The sequence below is a fragment of the Coregonus lavaretus genome (assembly GCF_964263955.1).
Source record: "Coregonus lavaretus genome assembly, chromosome: 24".
In the NCBI taxonomy this organism is placed as follows: domain Eukaryota; kingdom Metazoa; phylum Chordata; class Actinopteri; order Salmoniformes; family Salmonidae; genus Coregonus; species Coregonus lavaretus.
In genome coordinates, this window is record NC_140011.1 from 43236322 (window position 1) to 43259121 (window position 22800).

At 38.8% G+C, this 22800-nt stretch overlaps 1 protein-coding gene and 2 pseudogenes across 3 annotated transcripts; all 3 read left to right on the forward strand.

The window, feature by feature from the left end:
• The first annotated feature begins 1237 nt into the window (after positions 1–1237).
• On the forward strand, positions 1238–2652 carry LOC311100025 (GTPase IMAP family member 9-like; annotated as a pseudogene). The gene is made up of 2 exons (XR_014615731.1): positions 1238–1415; positions 1646–2652. The product of XR_014615731.1 is annotated as a GTPase IMAP family member 9-like (transcript).
• Positions 2653–9829: 7177 nt separating this feature from the next.
• Positions 9830–11916, forward strand: LOC311099577 (GTPase IMAP family member 9-like; annotated as a pseudogene). The gene is made up of 2 exons: positions 9830–10007; positions 10238–11916. The product of its transcript is annotated as a GTPase IMAP family member 9-like (transcript).
• A 5834-nt stretch (positions 11917–17750) lies between these two features.
• On the forward strand, positions 17751–20733 carry LOC311099803 (GTPase IMAP family member 9-like). Its single transcript, XM_084140552.1, has 3 exons — positions 17751–17867; positions 18526–18597; positions 18828–20733. The coding sequence occupies exons 1-3, from the start codon at positions 17840–17842 to the stop codon at positions 19772–19774; spliced, it is 1047 nt and encodes a 348-aa protein (XP_083996678.1). The 5' UTR covers positions 17751–17839; the 3' UTR covers positions 19775–20733.
• Positions 20734–22800: the final 2067 nt, after the last annotated feature.

The following is a 22800-nucleotide window of genomic DNA, read 5'->3' on the forward strand; positions in this document are numbered from 1 at the left end:
CCACTAAGCTACCTGCCGCTATCTTGTGGAAAGAATAGAACACAACACAGAGTTAGAATTGGGTCAATCAGGAACAGCAGCTCAGATATTGGTATTCAAGGTGAATGTCTCCAGGTGTCTGCTCTACATTCACAAACATAGAATATGACATATCTGGAACTTTATTGTCCATCTAACAATAAAAATGGAAATGTGTATTCTTCAATTCCTAACCCTCCTTATATGACACAGGAGAGGCTGGTAGCAGTACAGTGTCAGCTGCAGACCAGCACCCCTGAAGTAGTTACAGTATGTGCCTTGCTCAAGGGCACAACAGCAGTAGGTAGCGCTTGATATTCCTGACACCAGCAACCCTCAAGTTGCCAGTTTACTTGGATTTTCCCCATCAGCACTGGGATTCGAACCAACAACCTTCTGCAAATCATGAGGAGGTGCAGCATCGCTAATTGGGATGTAAGGTGATTTGTGTCAGTGATATGACTTCAACATACCAGCAGTACATGGATAGGTATGGAAACTAACATCTCATCTCATACTCACAGCTGTAATGTGATTTTGTATTTTTCCCCTTAACTTAACCCCTTCCTTCTTGAATAGCAGTTTGAACCTTGTATTCTGGACTGTGTACAAAATGCAATCCTAGTCTTAAATATTCCTCCAAAATATGTAAATTGTTTCTGAGAAATCTTCTTATTGCATATACTACATACAGCTAACTGACCCTAGAGATGCCAGATACACACCTAAGCACACACTTTCAAATAATAATAATAATAAAACATTATATGACATATTATTCAGTCTTCCTTCCTGCTGTTTCTCAACCGCTAGATGTCAGTAGAGATCTTCATAACAACCTTTGTTCTGTCAGTGAAACAGCAGTGGATATTCAGACTGTAATCGTTGTACAAAACGTTTCCTCCCTCTGTCTCCCTCCACCCGGTTTTAATGTGACACCCCGGATATGACAGATAACCCTTCTTTGTAGACAGGGGATTGGACAGTACCCCTATCTTGGGAAGATTATATACAACGACGAAGAGGTTAGAGCAGACATTACAATTCGAGGACACTGCTCTCCGGGTGTCATGACATCCGTCACTTATGCTGAAATCTTGTGATATGAATAAAACTTATGATCAAAGGTTCAGTATGAGCGGACTCCTTTGTTTATCAGCAATAATTGCCAGCATCGACGCGATACAACAAAGCCTTTTGGACCTAGACTTGGCGCTCCGGTACATGGTTTTACATTCACATGAACATAAGTGTATAACAGAGAATAGGATTGAATCATCATGCAGTATTTAATGTGATGGTGACTTCAATGTGCATTTATGTAGTGGAGAAGGATGAAGACACAGACAAACAGACTCTGGGTAGAAGAAGAAACTCCATGGATGATCCTCCAAACAGTAAGTTGAACAATAAATATTTTTTTCAAAGTCATATTTGTTGTGCGTTGATTATCCACATTTCAAGTTGGCAGCCAGTAGTGAAGAGGAATGATTATTTATCTCAATTTACATTTGTTATGGGAGACCCATTACTAAGTAGTGTTTTAAAAACCCAACAGCAAGACTTGCTTATGTGATTGCAAACCATGATGTGACATTTTTCATGTTTTCTCTGTTCTCTCCTGTAGTGTCAAGGATTGTGCTGGTGGGGAAGACTGGTGCTGGAAAAAGCTCTTCAGGAAACACCATTCTGGGGAGGAAGGGTTTCAGAGATGCCAAATCTAGCAAATCTGTGACAAAAGAGTGTTGCAAGGACACAGAAGAGGTGGCAGGGAGATAGGTAGTGATAGTAGACACACCTGGAATATTTGATACTAACCTTGATGACAGTGACTTGGAGAAGGAGATCAGTAAATGTATCAACATGACTTCCCCTGGTCCCCATGCAATCGTATTGGTCTTAGATGTGGGGCCTTTCACAAAGGAGGAACAGAGCGCGGTTAAGAAAATCAGGGCACTGTTTGGAGAAGAAGCTGAAAGGTATACCATGATTCTCTTCACCCATGGAGATGAGTTGGATAATGGTGGCATTAAACAGTATGTCAATGACGCTCAGGATGATCTCAAGACACTTGTGAGCCAGTGCGGTGGAATGTACCATGTTTTTGACAACACAAAGATGGAAAACAGGGGACAAGTGCTGGATTTCCTGGAGAAAATTGACCACATGGTGAAAATAAATTGCCAAGACCACTACACCAACAAAATGTACGAGGAGGTGGAGAGAAAGATTTGTCACAAGGAGGAAGAGTTGAGGAAGCAATATGAAGAAGAACTGCAGAAGCTACAAGAACAAGAGAAGCAACTGCCTCCCGAACACCAGGAGAAAATTAAGACACTACGGGAAGAAATTGAGGCGCTGAAGGAGTCACTGCAAGAAAAAGAAAAGAAACTTAAAAACTTGAAATCTATGGAGCAAAACAAGATCCCGTGGATCATTGAACACACACTTTATTATGAGATGAAGTTGAGGGCTGTGAGAGAGGAAGCAGAACAAATTCAACATAACAAAGAAATATCAACAGACGTTTGTAGAAAGTTACAAGGCCTCCATCTTACACAAAGTGTTGAATGATAAACATTTTAGGGGTTGTGTGTGTAAACATGAAAAAGGGTAAACCCTCGCTTTAATCTGAGGAAGAATTAACGCAAGATTATGTCTTTGCAAACTCATGATAGACCCAAAAGGGGAAATCTGGGATTGGTACAGTACATACATTTGTGGACTTTTAAATTAATCAATATAGCCATTCATTCTTGAAGAATATAACTTATAAATGCTTCATGAGCTTAGTTAAATTGTTATGTTTTAAATATGTTTATTGTGAAGCATTGTCATTCAGTATACAATCTGAGCTCTTCTGACCCGGTTGTACCTGTGGTCCTCTGTAGCTCAGCTGGTAGAGCACGGCGCTTGTAACGCCAGGGTAGTGGGTTCGATCCCCGGGACCACCCATACACAAAAATGTATGCACGCATCACTGTAAATCGCTTTGGATAAAAGCGTCTGCTAAATGGCTAATTATTAACATATAAAACAACAAACACAAGATTACATTAAAAAAACAGCATGAAAATATAAGTTAAAGGAAACATGCTGTATTAAGACACACATCATCTTAGTTAAATTGTTGTACCCAACCAGAACCCAAAATATAAGCTTGTGTTTACAAATTTTTTGTAATTGCTTTCAGTTTCAATGAAAAGTCCAGCAGATAGTAGGCTATCAGTCCGCACTCACATTTTTATGTATATTTTTAAAGATGTTTAGTTGGTATTGTCACTAAAATATTAAAATATGTAATTTTAGTTCTTAGTCTTCTATTTCTTTGTTATTGAATCTGTGTAAATATTCATAAAGCATAACTAAAATGGTGGAATTGCTTTGATCAGAGGGAAAATATGTAATGTTTGTAATTATAAATTGAATGAATACCTTTATTCTTTAGATCACATGTACACCAATTTGTCATGATTTACATGTTGGTAAATTCAGATAAATTCATATTTTTTTTATTAAACAAATACGGTAGGTTTATGTGTCAGTTATTGAAGCCACAGTCTTGACAAACTATAGCCCACCCACAGCATCCAACTGCCAATATCGTGTGTGTGTGTTCGTACCAAAGAGAATGATAGAGAAAGTTTCCCTATATATAGTAGTTCCCATTATGATGTCTGTCATGGGCAGCACCATTGAGGCGATCTCCATTATTAATATAAAATGTTTTCTTCTTCACGATTGGTTGATCCCTCCTGATGACCCGGTTGGACCTGACTCCAACAGGGTCATCAGGAGATCAACCAATGAAGTTGGAAGTCCCACCCCTGTTGACTACATTAAAATTGTGGAAGTTCTCAATGGCGCTGCCCATGTTAATATGCCTTTTGGCCACTAGAGGCTTCTATCATTCTCTATGGTTCGAGGGGCGGCGAACGGGACACTTTCCGCAAAGGAGACGGAGCGTAGAGCAACGTGGGTAACACTGAATACAAGGAAGTTCATCTGTTCAACAACAACAATGGTTATCCAGACCTGAGCTGTGTTTGAATACTCATACTAACCGTACAATTTGGGACTTAAATTGAGTATGTAGTATGCTTATTGGTCATAATATGGATATAGTTAGTATGCCAAAAGTTCCCGTATGACATACTACATTCGCCAAAATACGAAGTATACAAGCAGTGGAAATTTTCCGTGCTTTTAGGGCCTATGGTGCAATTCTACAGGAAATAGGCGTGGCTTCACAACGTTTTCAGATTTGAAGAAAATGGCGGTAAATATGCCGTCGAAGTCCAACGAGAGCGGATACATTCATTGCTTTAACTAATTATGACAAATGTTAAGAAAATCTTGAGCAATGTAATAAAGTAAGGACTTTTCTAATAAGTTACCTTACACGTTATGTTGGCTGACACTTTGTTAGCTACGCTATCCTTACAGCAGTATGTACCGGTATGTTAGCTACCTAACGTTACTTGGCTACTTATACATCGAACTTACATTTTAGTCATTTAGCAGACGCTCTTATCCAGAGCGACTTACAGGAGCAATTAGGGTTAAGTGCCTTGCTCAAGGGCACATCGGCAGATTTTTCACCTAGTCAGCTCGGGATTAGAACCAGCGACCTTTCGGTTACTGGCACAACGCTCTTAACCACTAAGCTACCTGCCGCCCCAGTATACCTGCCAACTTGCCAGTATACAAACTATATGCTATCTAACTAACTACCCAACGTTTATTGACTTTATTAGTCTTGTCATTATTAGTTTAGATAAGTGGTATAGTCGTGCGTTCTCAATGGACATTCGGGTGCGTTCGTAAATTCGCTCTGGCTAGCTATCTACTCTGATTTCAGAGCACTCTCAACTGATAATAACACAGCGCAGAATAACTGATTAATTTAATTTAATTGAGGAAATGGTATCGCATACCCCCTTGCCAGAAACGGTGTAGTTTTGAACACTGCCAAGTGGAATGGAGGAATGTTCCTTCATCTGAGCCACATCTAAAACATAAGGAGGAGATATCAGGGTTGAATTTGTGTAATCTAGATGGGGTGATATAGAGCTGATGGAGGAAATTAAACTGGATCAGTCTGTATCTGGAGTCCAATGTGGATGTAACACCATTCCTGCATAGCTCACTCCATAGTCCCTCATCAAGATTAATACCCAGATCTTTTTCTCATCTCAAGTCTGGGTTTATCTAGCTCAGGCAGTGGTAATCCTGACATAAGAACATCGTAAACACAGGAAATGGTCTTGACCAGTGGCTGGTCTGCATGGCAGAGTTGTCCAGTAGGTGACATCTTAGGTAGGTTACATTGTCCCTTGAGATTAACCCTCATAACATTTCGCAGTTGTAGGTAACTAAAGAAGTCTTTGTTAGACAAGTGGTATTTCTGTTTCAGCTGTTCGAAGGACATAAGAATTCCCTCATCATAACACTGTTCCAGAAGAGTAATACCCTTATCAGACCGTGGTCTAACGTTACTATTCTGGAAAAACATAGGAATCAATCTATTGTTCCATAGAGGGGTTTTAGGGGAAATAAATCCCTCTCATCTGAACAGCTCATGCAGTTTGCACCATGCCAGGACAGAATGTATAAATAAAGGGTTGTCTGTGATAGTTTTTATAGATTTAATGTCCCATTTGTAAAACAATTCTGCCCCAGTGTCCTCATGTACCTCAAACTATTCCATGTTCAACCATGAGGGAGAAGGACCATTGTCAAACCTCTGGGCCAGAAATCTAGACTGCGCAGCCCAGTAATACATTCTGAAATTGGGGAGGTTTAAGCCCCCTTGACCGTAATCAAGGGTCAGTTGGTCCAGGCTAACCCTGGGGGTTTTACTGTGCCAGATGACAGGCACGGGAAACTGAGAACTGTTCACTCAGGCGATCTCTGTCTTCCTCTGGCAGGCACGGGAGGTTGAGACAGGAGAGAAAAGAGTTGATCGCTGATAGGTCATCGCTTGATTGGGAAGTATAGAGGTCCTCGTAGTATCATTCATTTCAGTAGGGTCGAAAGATCTCATTAGTAAGAGTTTCTATAGCATTAATTGTCCTCTTACTTTCCTCTGCTTTCAGTTGCCATGCCAATACTTTGTGTGCTTTCTCTCCAAGTTCGTAGTAACGCTGTTTTGATTTAGTGATGGCCCTCTCAGCTTGATACCTGTTCGGAGTATATTTCAGTTTTTTATTTACCTAAAGCCTGTATAGGTCTTTAGAGGGGCCTATTTCTATTATTGTGTTTGTACTCATTGGTGTCATTCTGTGATTTATTGTTTACAATGTTCACTTTTAATCAATTTGTAATATTATTTTATTATGAACAGCACCTTGAGTTGAGGTCTCTGTATGACACGTGCTACATAATTAAAGTGATGGTTATTATTATAAAATAGAACAAATACATGCAAATACATTAATTATTTCATGAACTCATTCTATAATAATTTCGTTTAAAACATGAATGTACCATTTCCTCCTGAGACTGGTATAAAAGTAGGATATATGATATATGTTCATTTTAGGGAGGAGGGATACGGATGTTTAGTAAACTTGCTTTATCTATACAGCTGCTGCAAGGCCTCGAGAAAGTGGGGTTGGAATGATTTCATCAATTCAGTAGCCTAAATTCAAAGAAGGATGTGAATTGTGAACTGAAAAATCATCTTTGAAAATATATTTTTTCATTGTAATTAGGGGTCCTTCTATTATGGTAATTTAACGTAGGCTATATAGCGCATGCCTATAATTGGCTACAACATTCATCTTATAAAGCCTAATATAGGTCTAGTCCTATTGTAAATGACAGTCGATCTATGACTGCTATAAAATGCCTGCTAGACGAGTGCAACAGGAAGCCAACTGAGGATGAGACCCCACCTTATTATGTCCTGTGTGAAAGTGAAACTAAAAAATAGGCTCCGACATTTTGTACAGGATAGAGACATTTTACTTTTGACTGCAGCTCATGTCCTCGATTGATGTCTGTAAATACAGAATCGATCCAGGATCCTATTTGCATGTACCAATTAACATAAATGTCTTATGGCACCAGGTTATAGGAATATAGTCTAGTTTACTCTTTGTCCGGTGCCATATTTGACGTTAAAGCTGTCATTGGATCAACAGCGTGACAAGTATTCAGAACATGTTGCAGTAAATAATTATTTACTGAAATTACCGAACAAGTTGACACTCTTATGACCGGCCAGTTTCATAATTTGGCAACTTAGTTGTGACAAAGAAAACGGAGTAACAGTCGTGACCATTTCTATTGGATTTAACGTCAGACAATGCAGTAAATTACGTCAGAGCCGCTATCTTGTGGAAAGAATAGAACACAACACAGAGTTAGAATTGGGTCAATCAGGAACACCAGCTCAGATATTGGTATTCAAGGTGAATGTCCCCAGGTGTCTGCTCTACATTCACAAACATAGAATAGAATAGATTTGGAACTTCATTGTCCAGCTAACAATTAAAATGGTCATGTGTATTCTTCAATTCCTAACCCTCCTTATATGACACACGAGAGGCTGGTAGCAGTACAGTGTCAGCTGCAGACCAGCACCCCTGAAGTAGTTACAGTATGTGCCTTGCTCAAGGGCACAACAGCAGTAGGTAGCGCTTGATATTCCTGACACCAGCAACCCTCAAGTTGCCAGTTTACTTGGATTTTCCCCATCAGCACTGGGATTCGAACCAACAACCTTCTGCAAATCATGAGGAGGTGCAGCATCGCTAATTGGGATGTAAGACGATTTGTGTCAGTGATATGACTTAAACATACCAGCAGTACATGGACAGGTATGGAAACTAACATCTCATCTCATACTCACAGCTGTAATGTGATTTAGTATTTTCCCCTTAATTTAACCCCTTCCTTCTTGAATAGCAGTTTGAACCTTGTATTCTGGACTGTGTACAAAATGCAATCCTAGTCTTAAATATTCCTCCAAAATATGTAAATTGTTTCTGAGAAATCTTCTTATTGCATATACTACATACAGCTAACTGACCCTAGAGATGCCGACCAGCTGACAGATACACACCTAAGCACACACTTTCAAATAATAATAATAAAACATCATATTAAATGTAAATGTAAATTATATGACATATTATGCAGTCTTCCTTCCTTCTGCTTCTCAACCACTAGATGTCAGTAGAGATCTTCATAACAACCTTTGTTCTGTCAGTGAAACAGCAGTGGAAATTCAGACTGTAATCGTTGTACAAAACGTTTCCTCCCTCTGTCTCCCTCCACCCCTCCTCTTCCTCTCTCTCTCTCCCATGTAGACCCATGTAGACCACATTATACACCAGCAGCCATTTAGCAGGTGTTGACACTGTAAAACATATGTATAAATTATTAGTTAATGTTGTTTGTCTTTGTGTTGATAGAGCTGTATATGATCCCCCCATTATTCATAAAAACAACCTGCAGCACTGGTGTCATGCATTTCAGTCTGAAGTTTATTTATGTCTAAATAACTCGCTTTATTTAAAAATCGACTTGTTTAATGTGGTACCATAATCATTGATTTCATTGATGTAGATGTTACACAAATGAAATGCTTATATACCATTGTATTATCCTATGTGCACATTGGATAAGACTCCCTTGTAACTTCCTTTTAAGTAGACTGTTAAGAACAAACTAATAAAGTATCTTCCCTTTGAGCGATAACTCCGTCAATCATTTACTTTACTGTTAGCTAGTCTTTATATCAAGGCTACCTTCAAAGCTGCAATCTTCAACAAGGTTTGGCAGCATTGCATGAATAGGTACAGAAACTATATCTCTTCTAGTTTATTGAAGAAAATATAAGTTGTCTGTTTCCTAGTCCTTGATAATAGTATAACTATGGCCTGGTTTAGGATTTATTGAAGGGTGACTATTTCATGGAAACCCGTTCATCTCAATAATTTTTCTGTGATTCTTGTTCAAAACTAGTTCTACTTCCTCCCTCCAAATGGGAGTAGCTCTTCTAGTTTATTGAAGAAAATATAAGTTGTCTGTTTCCTAGTCCTTGATAATAGTCCATAACTATGGCCTGGTTTAGGATGTATTGAAGGGTGACTGTTTCATGCTAACCCCTTCATCTCTAGTTCTACTTCCTCCCTCCAAATGGGAGTGGCTTTGACTGAACAGCAGAAGGGAGGTGATCGTGAATGTAGGAGACGGTACAGCGAAAAGAAACACTGACAAATGGCTTCATCAAGCACAACAAAACCCTGTAAGTTGACTGTATTTAATGATGCAAACAGTAGACAATTACTAACTATTGTTGTGAACATTTAAATATGTTTTTGAGCACCTCAGTTTACTTATATAACATCGTGTCCTCCCATGCCATTCTACTTTCACTTTCATTTAAGGTGCTCTAAAAAGGTGTGTAATTACATGAAGTAGTACAACAATTGGTGTTTTTCATCTTGGGAGTATGAATATATTCAATCCCTATCTTGGCCACAGTTTTTCTATTAGTTAGACAGTGCAGTGGGAATGAACAACCACACCACTGCAGATTTGAAGTTATTTGTTATAAAACCCAGGCAATATCAATGCAGGTGTGTAACTTTATGGGAAGTAGCATATGCAAAACTCATTTCCAGTGTGATGTTTACATTTTATTTCAGACTTTCATCAAAATCAAATCACATTTTAAAATTGGGGCCGGGGGGTCAATGCAAATAGTCCGGGTAGCCATTTGATTAGCTGTTCAGGAGTCTTATGGCTTGGGGGTAGAAGCTGTTAAGAAGCCTTTTGGACCTAGACTTGGCGCTCCGGTACATGGTTTTACATTCACATGAACATAAGTGTATAACAGAGAATAGGATTGAATCATCATGCAGTATTTAATGTGATGGTGACTTCAATGTGCATTTATGTAGTGGAGAAGGATGAAGACACAGACAAACAGACTCTGGGTAGAAAAAGAAACTCCATGGATGATCCTCCAAAGAGTAAGTTGAACAATAAATACTTTTTTCAAAGTCATATTTGTTGTGCGTTGATTATCCACATTTCAAGTTGGCAGCCAGTAGTGAAGAGGAATGATTATTTATCTCAATTTACATTTGTTATGGGAGACCCATTACTAAGTAGTGTTTTAAAAACCCAACAGCAAGACTTGCTTATGTGATTGCAAACCATGATGTGACATTTTTCATGTTTTCTCTGTTCTCTCCTGTAGTGTCAAGGATTGTGCTGGTGGGGAAGACTGGTGCTGGAAAAAGCTCTTCAGGAAACACCATTCTGGGGAGGAAGGGTTTCAGAGATGCCAAATCTAGCAAATCTGTGACAAAAGAGTGTTGCAAGGACACAGAAGAGGTGGCAGGGAGATAGGTAGTGATAGTAGACACACCTGGAATATTTGATACTAACCTTGATGACAGTGACTTGGAGAAGGAGATCAGTAAATGTATCAACATGACTTCCCCTGGTCCCCATGCAATCGTATTGGTCTTAGATGTGGGGCCTTTCACAAAGGAGGAACAGAGCGCGGTTAAGAAAATCAGGGCGCTGTTTGGAGAAGAAGCTGAAAGGTATACCATGATTCTCTTCACCCATGGAGATGAGTTGGATAATGGTGGCATTAAACAGTATGTCAATGACGCTCAGGATGATCTCAAGACACTTGTGAACCAGTGTGGTGGAAGGTACCATGTTTTTGACAACACAAAGATGGAAAACAGGGGACAAGTGCTGGATTTCCTGGAGAAAATTGACCACATGGTGAAAATAAATTGCCAAGACCACTACACCAACAAAATGTACGAGGAGGTGGAGAGAAAGATTTGTCACAAGGAGGAAGAGTTGAGGAAGCAGTATGAAGAAGAACTGCAGAAGCTACAAGAACAAGAGAAGCAACTGCCTCCCGAACACCAGGAGAAAATTAAGACACTACGGGAAGAAATTGAGGCGCTGAAGGAGTCACTGCAAGAAAAAGAAAATAAACTTAAAAACTTGAAATCTGTGGAGCAAAACAAGATCCCGTGGATCATTGAACACACACTTTATTATGAGATGAAGTTGAGGGCTGTGAGAGAGGAAGCAGAACAAATTCAACATAACAAAGAAATATCAACAGACGTTTGTAGAAAGTTACAAGGCCTCCATCTTACACAAAGTGTTGAATGATAAACATTTTAGGGGTTGTGTGTAAACATGAAAAAGGGTAAACCCTCGCTTTAATCTGAGGAAGAATTAACGCAAAATTATGTCTTTGCAAACTCATGATAGACCCAAAAGGGGAAATCTGGGATTGGTACAGTACATACATTTGTGGACTTTTAAATTAATCAATATAGCCATTCATTCTTGAAGAATATAACTTATAAATGCTTCATGAGCTTAGTTAAATTGTTATGTTTTAAATATGTTTATTGTGAAGCATTGTCATTCAGTATACAATCTGAGCCCTTCTGACCCGGTTGTACCTGTGGTCCTCTGTAGCTCAGCTGGTAGAGCACGGCGCTTGTAACGCCAGGGTAGTGGGTTCGATCCCCGGGACCACCCATACACAAACATTTATGCACGCATCACTGTAAATCGCTTTGGATAAAAGCGTCTGCTAAATGGCTAATTATTAACATATAAAACAACAAACACAAGATTACATTAAAAAAACAGCATGAAAATATAAGTTAAAGGAAACATGCTGTATTAAGACACACATCATCTTAGTTAAATTGTTGTACCCAACCAGAACCCAAAATATAAGCTTGTGTTTACAAATTTTTTGTAATTGCTTTCAGTTTCAATGAAAAGTCCAGCAGATAGTAGGCTATCAGTCCGCACTCACATTTTTATGTATATTTTTAAAGATGTTTAGTTGGTATTGTCACTAAAATATTAAAATATGTAATTTTAGTTCTTAGTCTTCTATTTCTTTGTTATTGAATCTGTGTAAATATTCATAAAGCATAACTAAAATGGTGGAATTGCTTTGATCAGAGGGAAAATATGTAATGTTTGTAATTATAAATTGAATGAATACCTTTATTCTTTAGATCACATGTACACCAATTTGTCATGATTTACATGTTGGTAAATTCAGATAAATTCATATTTTTTTTATTAAACAAATACGGTAGGTTTATGTGTCAGTTATTGAAGCCACAGTCTTGACAAACTATAGCCCACCCACAGCATCCAACTGCCAATATCGTGTGTGTGTGTTCGTACCAAAGAGAATGATAGAGAAAGTTTCCCTATATATAGTAGTTCCCATTATGATGTCTGTCATGGGCAGCACCATTGAGGCGATCTCCATTATTAATATAAAATGTTTTCTTCTTCACGATTGGTTGATCCCTCCTGATGACCCGGTTGGACCTGACTCCAACAGGGTCATCAGGAGATCAACCAATGAAGTTGGAAGTCCCACCCCTGTTGACTACATTAAAATTGTGGAAGTTCTCAATGGCGCTGCCCATGTTAATATGCCTTTTGGCCACTAGAGGCTTCTATCATTCTCTATGGTTCGAGGGGCGGCGAACGGGACACTTTCCGCAAAGGAGACGGAGCGTAGAGCAACGTGGGTAACACTGAATACAAGGAAGTTCATCTGTTCAACAACAACAATGGTTATCCAGACCTGAGCTGTGTTTGAATACTCATACTAACCGTACAATTTGGGACTTAAATTGAGTATGTAGTATGCTTATTGGTCATAATATGGATATAGTTAGTATGCCAAAAGTTCCCGTATGACATACTACATTCGCCAAAATACGAAGTATACAAGCAGTGGAAATTTTCCGTGCTTTTAGGGCCTATGGTGCAATTCTACAGGAAATAGGCGTGGCTTCACAACGTTTTCAGATTTGAAGAAAATGGCGGTAAATATGCCGTCGAAGTCCAACGAGAGCGGATACATTCATTGCTTTAACTAATTATGACAAATGTTAAGAAAATCTTGAGCAATGTAATAAAGTAAGGACTTTTCTAATAAGTTACCTTACACGTTATGTTGGCTGACACTTTGTTAGCTACGCTATCCTTACAGCAGTATGTACCGGTATGTTAGCTACCTAACGTTACTTGGCTACTTATACATCGAACTTACATTTTAGTCATTTAGCAGACGCTCTTATCCAGAGCGACTTACAGGAGCAATTAGGGTTAAGTGCCTTGCTCAAGGGCACATCGGCAGATTTTTCACCTAGTCAGCTCGGGATTAGAACCAGCGACCTTTCGGTTACTGGCACAACGCTCTTAACCACTAAGCTACCTGCCGCCCCAGTATACCTGCCAACTTGCCAGTATACAAACTATATGCTATCTAACTAACTACCCAACGTTTATTGACTTTATTAGTCTTGTCATTATTAGTTTAGATAAGTGGTATAGTCGTGCGTTCTCAATGGACATTCGGGTGCGTTCGTAAATTCGCTCTGGCTAGCTATCTACTCTGATTTCAGAGCACTCTCAACTGATAATAACACAGCGCAGAATAACTGATTAATTTAATTTAATTGAGGAAATGGTATCGCATACCCCCTTGCCAGAAACGGTGTAGTTTTGAACACTGCCAAGTGGAATGGAGGAATGTTCCTTCATCTGAGCCACATCTAAAACATAAGGAGGAGATATCAGGGTTGAATTTGTGTAATCTAGATGGGGTGATATAGAGCTGATGGAGGAAATTAAACTGGATCAGTCTGTATCTGGAGTCCAATGTGGATGTAACACCATTCCTGCATAGCTCACTCCATAGTCCCTCATCAAGATTAATACCCAGATCTTTTTCTCATCTCAAGTCTGGGTTTATCTAGCTCAGGCAGTGGTAATCCTGACATAAGAACATCGTAAACACAGGAAATGGTCTTGACCAGTGGCTGGTCTGCATGGCAGAGTTGTCCAGTAGGTGACATCTTAGGTAGGTTACATTGTCCCTTGAGATTAACCCTCATAACATTTCGCAGTTGTAGGTAACTAAAGAAGTCTTTGTTAGACAAGTGGTATTTCTGTTTCAGCTGTTCGAAGGACATAAGAATTCCCTCATCATAACACTGTTCCAGAAGAGTAATACCCTTATCAGACCGTGGTCTAACGTTACTATTCTGGAAAAACATAGGAATCAATCTATTGTTCCATAGAGGGGTTTTAGGGGAAATAAATCCCTCTCATCTGAACAGCTCATGCAGTTTGCACCATGCCAGGACAGAATGTATAAATAAAGGGTTGTCTGTGATAGTTTTTATAGATTTAATGTCCCATTTGTAAAACAATTCTGCCCCAGTGTCCTCATGTACCTCAAACTATTCCATGTTCAACCATGAGGGAGAAGGACCATTGTCAAACCTCTGGGCCAGAAATCTAGACTGCGCAGCCCAGTAATACATTCTGAAATTGGGGAGGTTTAAGCCCCCTTGACCGTAATCAAGGGTCAGTTGGTCCAGGCTAACCCTGGGGGTTTTACTGTGCCAGATGACAGGCACGGGAAACTGAGAACTGTTCACTCAGGCGATCTCTGTCTTCCTCTGGCAGGCACGGGAGGTTGAGACAGGAGAGAAAAGAGTTGATCGCTGATAGGTCATCGCTTGATTGGGAAGTATAGAGGTCCTCGTAGTATCATTCATTTCAGTAGGGTCGAAAGATCTCATTAGTAAGAGTTTCTATAGCATTAATTGTCCTCTTACTTTCCTCTGCTTTCAGTTGCCATGCCAATACTTTGTGTGCTTTCTCTCCAAGTTCGTAGTAACGCTGTTTTGATTTAGTGATGGCCCTCTCAGCTTGATACCTGTTCGGAGTATATTTCAGTTTTTTATTTACCTAAAGCCTGTATAGGTCTTTAGAGGGGCCTATTTCTATTATTGTGTTTGTACTCATTGGTGTCATTCTGTGATTTATTGTTTACAATGTTCACTTTTAATCAATTTGTAATATTATTTTATTATGAACAGCACCTTGAGTTGAGGTCTCTGTATGACACGTGCTACATAATTAAAGTGATGGTTATTATTATAAAATAGAACAAATACATGCAAATACATTAATTATTTCATGAACTCATTCTATAATAATTTCGTTTAAAACATGAATGTACCATTTCCTCCTGAGACTGGTATAAAAGTAGGATATATGATATATGTTCATTTTAGGGAGGAGGGATACGGATGTTTAGTAAACTTGCTTTATCTATACAGCTGCTGCAAGGCCTCGAGAAAGTGGGGTTGGAATGATTTCATCAATTCAGTAGCCTAAATTCAAAGAAGGATGTGAATTGTGAACTGAAAAATCATCTTTGAAAATATATTTTTTCATTGTAATTAGGGGTCCTTCTATTATGGTAATTTAACGTAGGCTATATAGCGCATGCCTATAATTGGCTACAACATTCATCTTATAAAGCCTAATATAGGTCTAGTCCTATTGTAAATGACAGTCGATCTATGACTGCTATAAAATGCCTGCTAGACGAGTGCAACAGGAAGCCAACTGAGGATGAGACCCCACCTTATTATGTCCTGTGTGAAAGTGAAACTAAAAAATAGGCTCCGACATTTTGTACAGGATAGAGACATTTTACTTTTGACTGCAGCTCATGTCCTCGATTGATGTCTGTAAATACAGAATCGATCCAGGATCCTATTTGCATGTACCAATTAACATAAATGTCTTATGGCACCAGGTTATAGGAATATAGTCTAGTTTACTCTTTGTCCGGTGCCATATTTGACGTTAAAGCTGTCATTGGATCAACAGCGTGACAAGTATTCAGAACATGTTGCAGTAAATAATTATTTACTGAAATTACCGAACAAGTTGACACTCTTATGACCGGCCAGTTTCATAATTTGGCAACTTAGTTGTGACAAAGAAAACGGAGTAACAGTCGTGACCATTTCTATTGGATTTAACGTCAGACAATGCAGTAAATTACGTCAGAGCCGCTATCTTGTGGAAAGAATAGAACACAACACAGAGTTAGAATTGGGTCAATCAGGAACACCAGCTCAGATATTGGTATTCAAGGTGAATGTCCCCAGGTGTCTGCTCTACATTCACAAACATAGAATAGAATAGATTTGGAACTTCATTGTCCAGCTAACAATTAAAATGGTCATGTGTATTCTTCAATTCCTAACCCTCCTTATATGACACACGAGAGGCTGGTAGCAGTACAGTGTCAGCTGCAGACCAGCACCCCTGAAGTAGTTACAGTATGTGCCTTGCTCAAGGGCACAACAGCAGTAGGTAGCGCTTGATATTCCTGACACCAGCAACCCTCAAGTTGCCAGTTTACTTGGATTTTCCCCATCAGCACTGGGATTCGAACCAACAACCTTCTGCAAATCATGAGGAGGTGCAGCATCGCTAATTGGGATGTAAGACGATTTGTGTCAGTGATATGACTTAAACATACCAGCAGTACATGGACAGGTATGGAAACTAACATCTCATCTCATACTCACAGCTGTAATGTGATTTAGTATTTTCCCCTTAATTTAACCCCTTCCTTCTTGAATAGCAGTTTGAACCTTGTATTCTGGACTGTGTACAAAATGCAATCCTAGTCTTAAATATTCCTCCAAAATATGTAAATTGTTTCTGAGAAATCTTCTTATTGCATATACTACATACAGCTAACTGACCCTAGAGATGCCGACCAGCTGACAGATACACACCTAAGCACACACTTTCAAATAATAATAATAAAACATCATATTAAATGTAAATGTAAATTATATGACATATTATGCAGTCTTCCTTCCTTCTGCTTCTCAACCACTAGATGTCAGTAGAGATCTTCATAACAACCTTTGTTCTGTCAGTGAAACAGCAGTGGAAATTCAGACTGTAATCGTTGTACAAAACGTTTCCTCCCTCTGTCTCCCTCCACCCCTCCTCTTCCTCTCTCTCTCTCCCATGTAGACCCATGTAGACCACATTATACACCAGCAGCCATTTAGCAGGTGTTGACACTGTAAAACATATGTATAAATTATTAGTTAATGTTGTTTGTCTTTGTGTTGATAGAGCTGTATATGATCCCCCCATTATTCATAAAAACAACCTGCAGCACTGGTGTCATGCATTTCAGTCTGAAGTTTATTTATGTCTAAATAACTCGCTTTATTTAAAAATCGACTTGTTTAATGTGGTACCATAATCATTGATTTCATTGATGTAGATGTTACACAAATGAAATGCTTATATACCATTGTATTATCCTATGTGCACATTGGATAAGACTCCCTTGTAACTTCCTTTTAAGTAGACTGTTAAGAACAAACTAATAAAGTATCTTCCCTTTGAGCGATAACTCCGTCAATCATTTACTTTACTGTTAGCTAGTCTTTATATCAAGGCTACCTTCAAAGCTGCAATCTTCAACAAGGTTTGGCAGCATTGCATGAATAGGTACAGAAACTATATCTCTTCTAGTTTATTGAAGAAAATATAAGTTGTCTGTTTCCTAGTCCTTGATAATAGTATAACTATGGCCTGGTTTAGGATTTATTGAAGGGTGACTATTTCATGGAAACCCGTTCATCTCAATAATTTTTCTGTGATTCTTGTTCAAAACTAGTTCTACTTCCTCCCTCCAAATGGGAGTAGCTCTTCTAGTTTATTGAAGAAAATATAAGTTGTCTGTTTCCTAGTCCTTGATAATAGTCCATAACTATGGCCTGGTTTAGGATGTATTGAAGGGTGACTGTTTCATGCTAACCCCTTCATCTCTAGTTCTACTTCCTCCCTCCAAATGGGAGTGGCTTTGACTGAACAGCAGAAGGGAGGTGATCGTGAATGTAGGAGACGGTACAGCGAAAAGAAACACTGACAAATGGCTTCATCAAGCACAACAAAACCCTGTAAGTTGACTGTATTTAATGATGCAAACAGTAGACAATTACTAACTATTGTTGTGAACATTTAAATATGTTTTTGAGCACCTCAGTTTACTTATATAACATCGTGTCCTCCCATGCCATTCTACTTTCACTTTCATTTAAGGTGCTCTAAAAAGGTGTGTAATTACATGAAGTAGTACAACAATTGGTGTTTTTCATCTTGGGAGTATGAATATATTCAATCCCTATCTTGGCCACAGTTTTTCTATTAGTTAGACAGTGCAGTGGGAATGAACAACCACACCACTGCAGATTTGAAGTTATTTGTTATAAAACCCAGGCAATATCAATGCAGGTGTGTAACTTTATGGGAAGTAGCATATGCAAAACTCATTTCCAGTGTGATGTTTACATTTTATTTCAGACTTTCATCAAAATCAAATCACATTTTAAAATTGGGGCCGGGGGGTCAATGCAAATAGTCCGGGTAGCCATTTGATTAGCTGTTCAGGAGTCTTATGGCTTGGGGGTAGAAGCTGTTAAGAAGCCTTTTGGACCTAGACTTGGCGCTCCGGTACATGGTTTTACATTCACATGAACATAAGTGTATAACAGAGAATAGGATTGAATCATCATGCAGTATTTAATGTGATGGTGACTTCAATGTGCATTTATGTAGTGGAGAAGGATGAAGACACAGACAAACAGACTCTGGGTAGAAAAAGAAACTCCATGGATGATCCTCCAAAGAGTAAGTTGAACAATAAATACTTTTTTCAAAGTCATATTTGTTGTGCGTTGATTATCCACATTTCAAGTTGGCAGCCAGTAGTGAAGAGGAATGATTATTTATCTCAATTTACATTTGTTATGGGAGACCCATTACTAAGTAGTGTTTTAAAAACCCAACAGCAAGACTTGCTTATGTGATTGCAAACCATGATGTGACATTTTTCATGTTTTCTCTGTTCTCTCCTGTAGTGTCAAGGATTGTGCTGGTGGGGAAGACTGGCGCTGGAAAAAGCTCTTCAGGAAACACCATTCTGGGGAGGAAGGGTTTCAGAGATGCCAAATCTAGCAAATCTGTGACAAAAGAGTGTTGCAAGGACACAGAAGAGGTGGCAGGGAGACAGGTAGTGATAGTAGACACACCTGGAATATTTGATACTAACCATCCTGACAGTGACTTGGAGAAGGAGATCAGTAAATGTATCAACATGACTTCCCCTGGTCCCCATGCAATCGTATTGGTCTTAGATGTGGGGCCTTTCACAAAGGAGGAACAGAGCGCGGTTAAGAAAATCAGGGCGCTGTTTGGAGAAGAAGCTGAAAGGTATACCATGATTCTCTTCACCCATGGAGATGAGTTGGATAATGGTGGCATTAAACAGTATGTCAATGACGCTCAGGATGATCTCAAGACACTTGTGAACCAGTGTGGTGGAAGGTACCATGTTTTTGACAACACAAAGATGGAAAACAGGGGACAAGTGCTGGATTTCCTGGAGAAAATTGACCACATGGTGAAAATAAATTGCCAAGACCACTACACCAACAAAATGTACGAGGAGGTGGAGAGAAAGATTTGTCACAAGGAGGAAGAGTTGAGGAAGCAATATGAAGAAGAACTGCAGAAGCTACAAGAACAAGAGAAGCAACTGCCTCCCGAACACCAGGAGAAAATTAAGACACTACGGGAAGAAATTGAGGCGCTGAAGGAGTCACTGCAAGAAAAAGAAAATAAACTTAAAAACTTGAAATCTATGGAGCAAAACAAGATCCCGTGGATCATTGAACACACACTTTATTATGAGATGAAGTTGAGGGCTGTGAGAGAGGAAGCAGAACAAATTCAACATAACAAAGAAATATCAACAGACGTTTGTAGAAAGTTACAAGGCCTCCATCTTACACAAAGTGTTGAATGATAAACATTTTAGGGGTTGTGTGTGTAAACATGAAAAAGGGTAAACCCTCGCTTTAATCTGAGGAAGAATTAACGCAAAATTATGTCTTTGCAAACTCATGATAGACCCAAAAGGGGAAATCTGGGATTGGTACAGTACATACATTTGTGGACTTTTAAATTAATCAATATAGCCATTCATTCTTGAAGAATATAACTTATAAATGCTTCATGAGCTTAGTTAAATTGTTATGTTTTAAATATGTTTATTGTGAAGCATTGTCATTCAGTATACAATCTGAGCTCTTCTGACCCGGTTGTACCTGTGGTCCTCTGTAGCTCAGCTGGTAGAGCACGGCGCTTGTAACGCCAGGGTAGTGGGTTCGATCCCCGGGACCACCCATACACAAAAATGTATGCACGCATCACTGTAAATCGCTTTGGATAAAAGCGTCTGCTAAATGGCTTATTATTAACATATAAAACAACAAACACAAGATGAGTACATAAAAAAAACAGCATGTAAATAAAAGTTAAAGGAAACATGCTGTATTAAGACACACATCATCTTAGTTAAATTGTTGTACCCAACCAGAACCCAAAATATAAGCTTGTGTTTACAAATTTTTTGTAATTGCTTTCAGTTTCAATGAAAAGTCCAGCAGATAGTAGGCTATCAGTCCGCACTCACATTTTTATGTATATTTTTAAAGATGTTTAGTTGGTATTGTCACTAAAATATTAAAATATGTAATTTTATTTCTTAGTCTTCTATTTTTTTGTTATTGAATCTGTGTAAATATTCATAAAGCATAACTAAAATTGTGGAATTGCTTTGATCAGAGGGAAAATATGTAATGTTTGTAATTATAAATTGAATGAATACCTTTATTCTTTAGATCACATGTACACCAATTTGTCATGATTTACATGTTGGTAAATTCAGATAAATTCATATTTTTTTATTAAACAAATACGGTAGGTTTATGTGTCAGTTATTGAAGCCACAGTCTTGACAAACTATAGCCCACCCACAGCATCCAACTGCCAATATCGTGTGTGTGTTCGTACCAAAGAGAATGATAGAGAAAGTTTCCCTATATATAGTAGTTCCCATTATGATGTCTGTCATGGGCAGCACCATTGAGGCGATCTCCATTTTTAAGTATAAAATGTTTTCTTCTTCACGATTGGTTGATCCCTCCTGATGACCCGGTTGGACCTGACTCCAACAGGGTCATCAGGAGATCAACCAATGAAGTTGGAAGTCCCACCCCTGTTGACTACATTAAAATTGTGGAAGTTCTCAATGGCGCTGCCCATGTTAATATGCCTTTTGGCCACTGGAGGCTTCTATCATTCTCTATGGTTCGAGGGGCGGCGAACGGGACACTTTCCGCAAAGGAGACGGAGCGTAGAGCAACGTGGGTAACACTAATACAAGGAAGTTCATCTGTTCAACAACAACAATGGTTTTCCAGACCTGAGCTGTGTTTGAATACTCATACTAACCGTACAATTTGGGACTTAAATTGAGTATGTAGTATGCTTATTGGTCATAATATGGATATAGTTAGTATGCCAAAAGTTCCCGTATGACATACTACATTCGCCAAAATACGAAGTATACAAGCAGTGGAAATTTTCCGTGCTTTTAGGGCCTATGGTGCAATTCTACCGGAAATAGGCGTGGCTTCACAACGTTTTCAGATTTGAAGAAAATGGCGGTAAATATGCCGTCGAAGTCCAACGAGAGCGGATACATTCATTGCTTTAACTAATTATGACAAATGTTAAGAAAATCTTGAGCAATGTAATAAAGTAAGGACTTTTCTAATAAGTTACCTTACACGTTATGTTGGCTGACACTTTGTTAGCTACGCTATCCTTACAGCAGTATGTACCGGTATGTTAGCTACCTAACGTTACTTGGCTACTTATACATCGAACTTGCCAGTATACAAACTATATGCTATCTAACTAACTACCCAACGTTTATTGACTTTATTAGTCTTGTCATTATTAGTTTAGATAAGTGGTATAGTCGTGCGTTCTCAATGGACATTCGGGTGCGTTCGTAAATTCGCTCTGGCTAGCTATCTACTCTGATTTCAGAGCACTCTCAACTGATAATAACACAGCGCAGAATAACTGATTACTTTACTAACTGATTAATTTACTAACGCTCAACACCCATTGAATATGGCCGTGTCAGTAAACATCGGCAAAAAAGCGTAACAGTAATACAATTGTTGCCAGCAGCACAGTTACAGTCACCAACGCTCTGGATAACATGAAAACTGCCTAACCAGCTCTGCTAGGGCGAGTAAAATGGTCAGGGTGTTCTCTCATATGTGTCTGGAGGTAGTGAGGTCAGAATGCTCGCATCAACCCTACTTCTCGGCCAGAGCGTCCAAAGCAAAACGCTCTGAATTTACGAACGCCAGATTGAATTTACGAACACACCCGAAGTCCTAAAATGTCTAGCTAGTGATTTGTTATGCTAACAAGCGAGCAAGAGGTTTCATAGCAACAGCATCAACTTCCGGCAGACAGGCGAAGCGCTAGTATGCTCAACTGAAAGAATACTGTTCGTTTACAGTATACTAAAATGAACTAATAGTGTATAGTATGTAGTATATACTCATTAAGTATGTAGTATACAGTATGTGAGTATGGGTATTCGAACACAGTTCAGGTCAAATCGCTGCTGGAAGTTACATTTACCGATTTCAGTAAGTATGACTAATTGTACTTATGAATGTTAGCCAAAGCAGACTTCCATGACTGGAAAAAAACGACTAATACCTTACTGTTGTACTAACACGCACACTCTTCTAACTAGCACTGATTTAGCTGATAGCTGCTTTATTGAGAAAAGTTATTAAAAATCAAATCAAATTTTATTGGTCACATACACATGTTTAGCAGATGTTATTGCGAGTGTAGCGAAATGCTTGTGTTTCTAGCCCCAACAGTGCAGTAATATCTAACAACAATACACACATCTAAAAGTAAAAGAATGGAATTAAGTAATATATAAATATT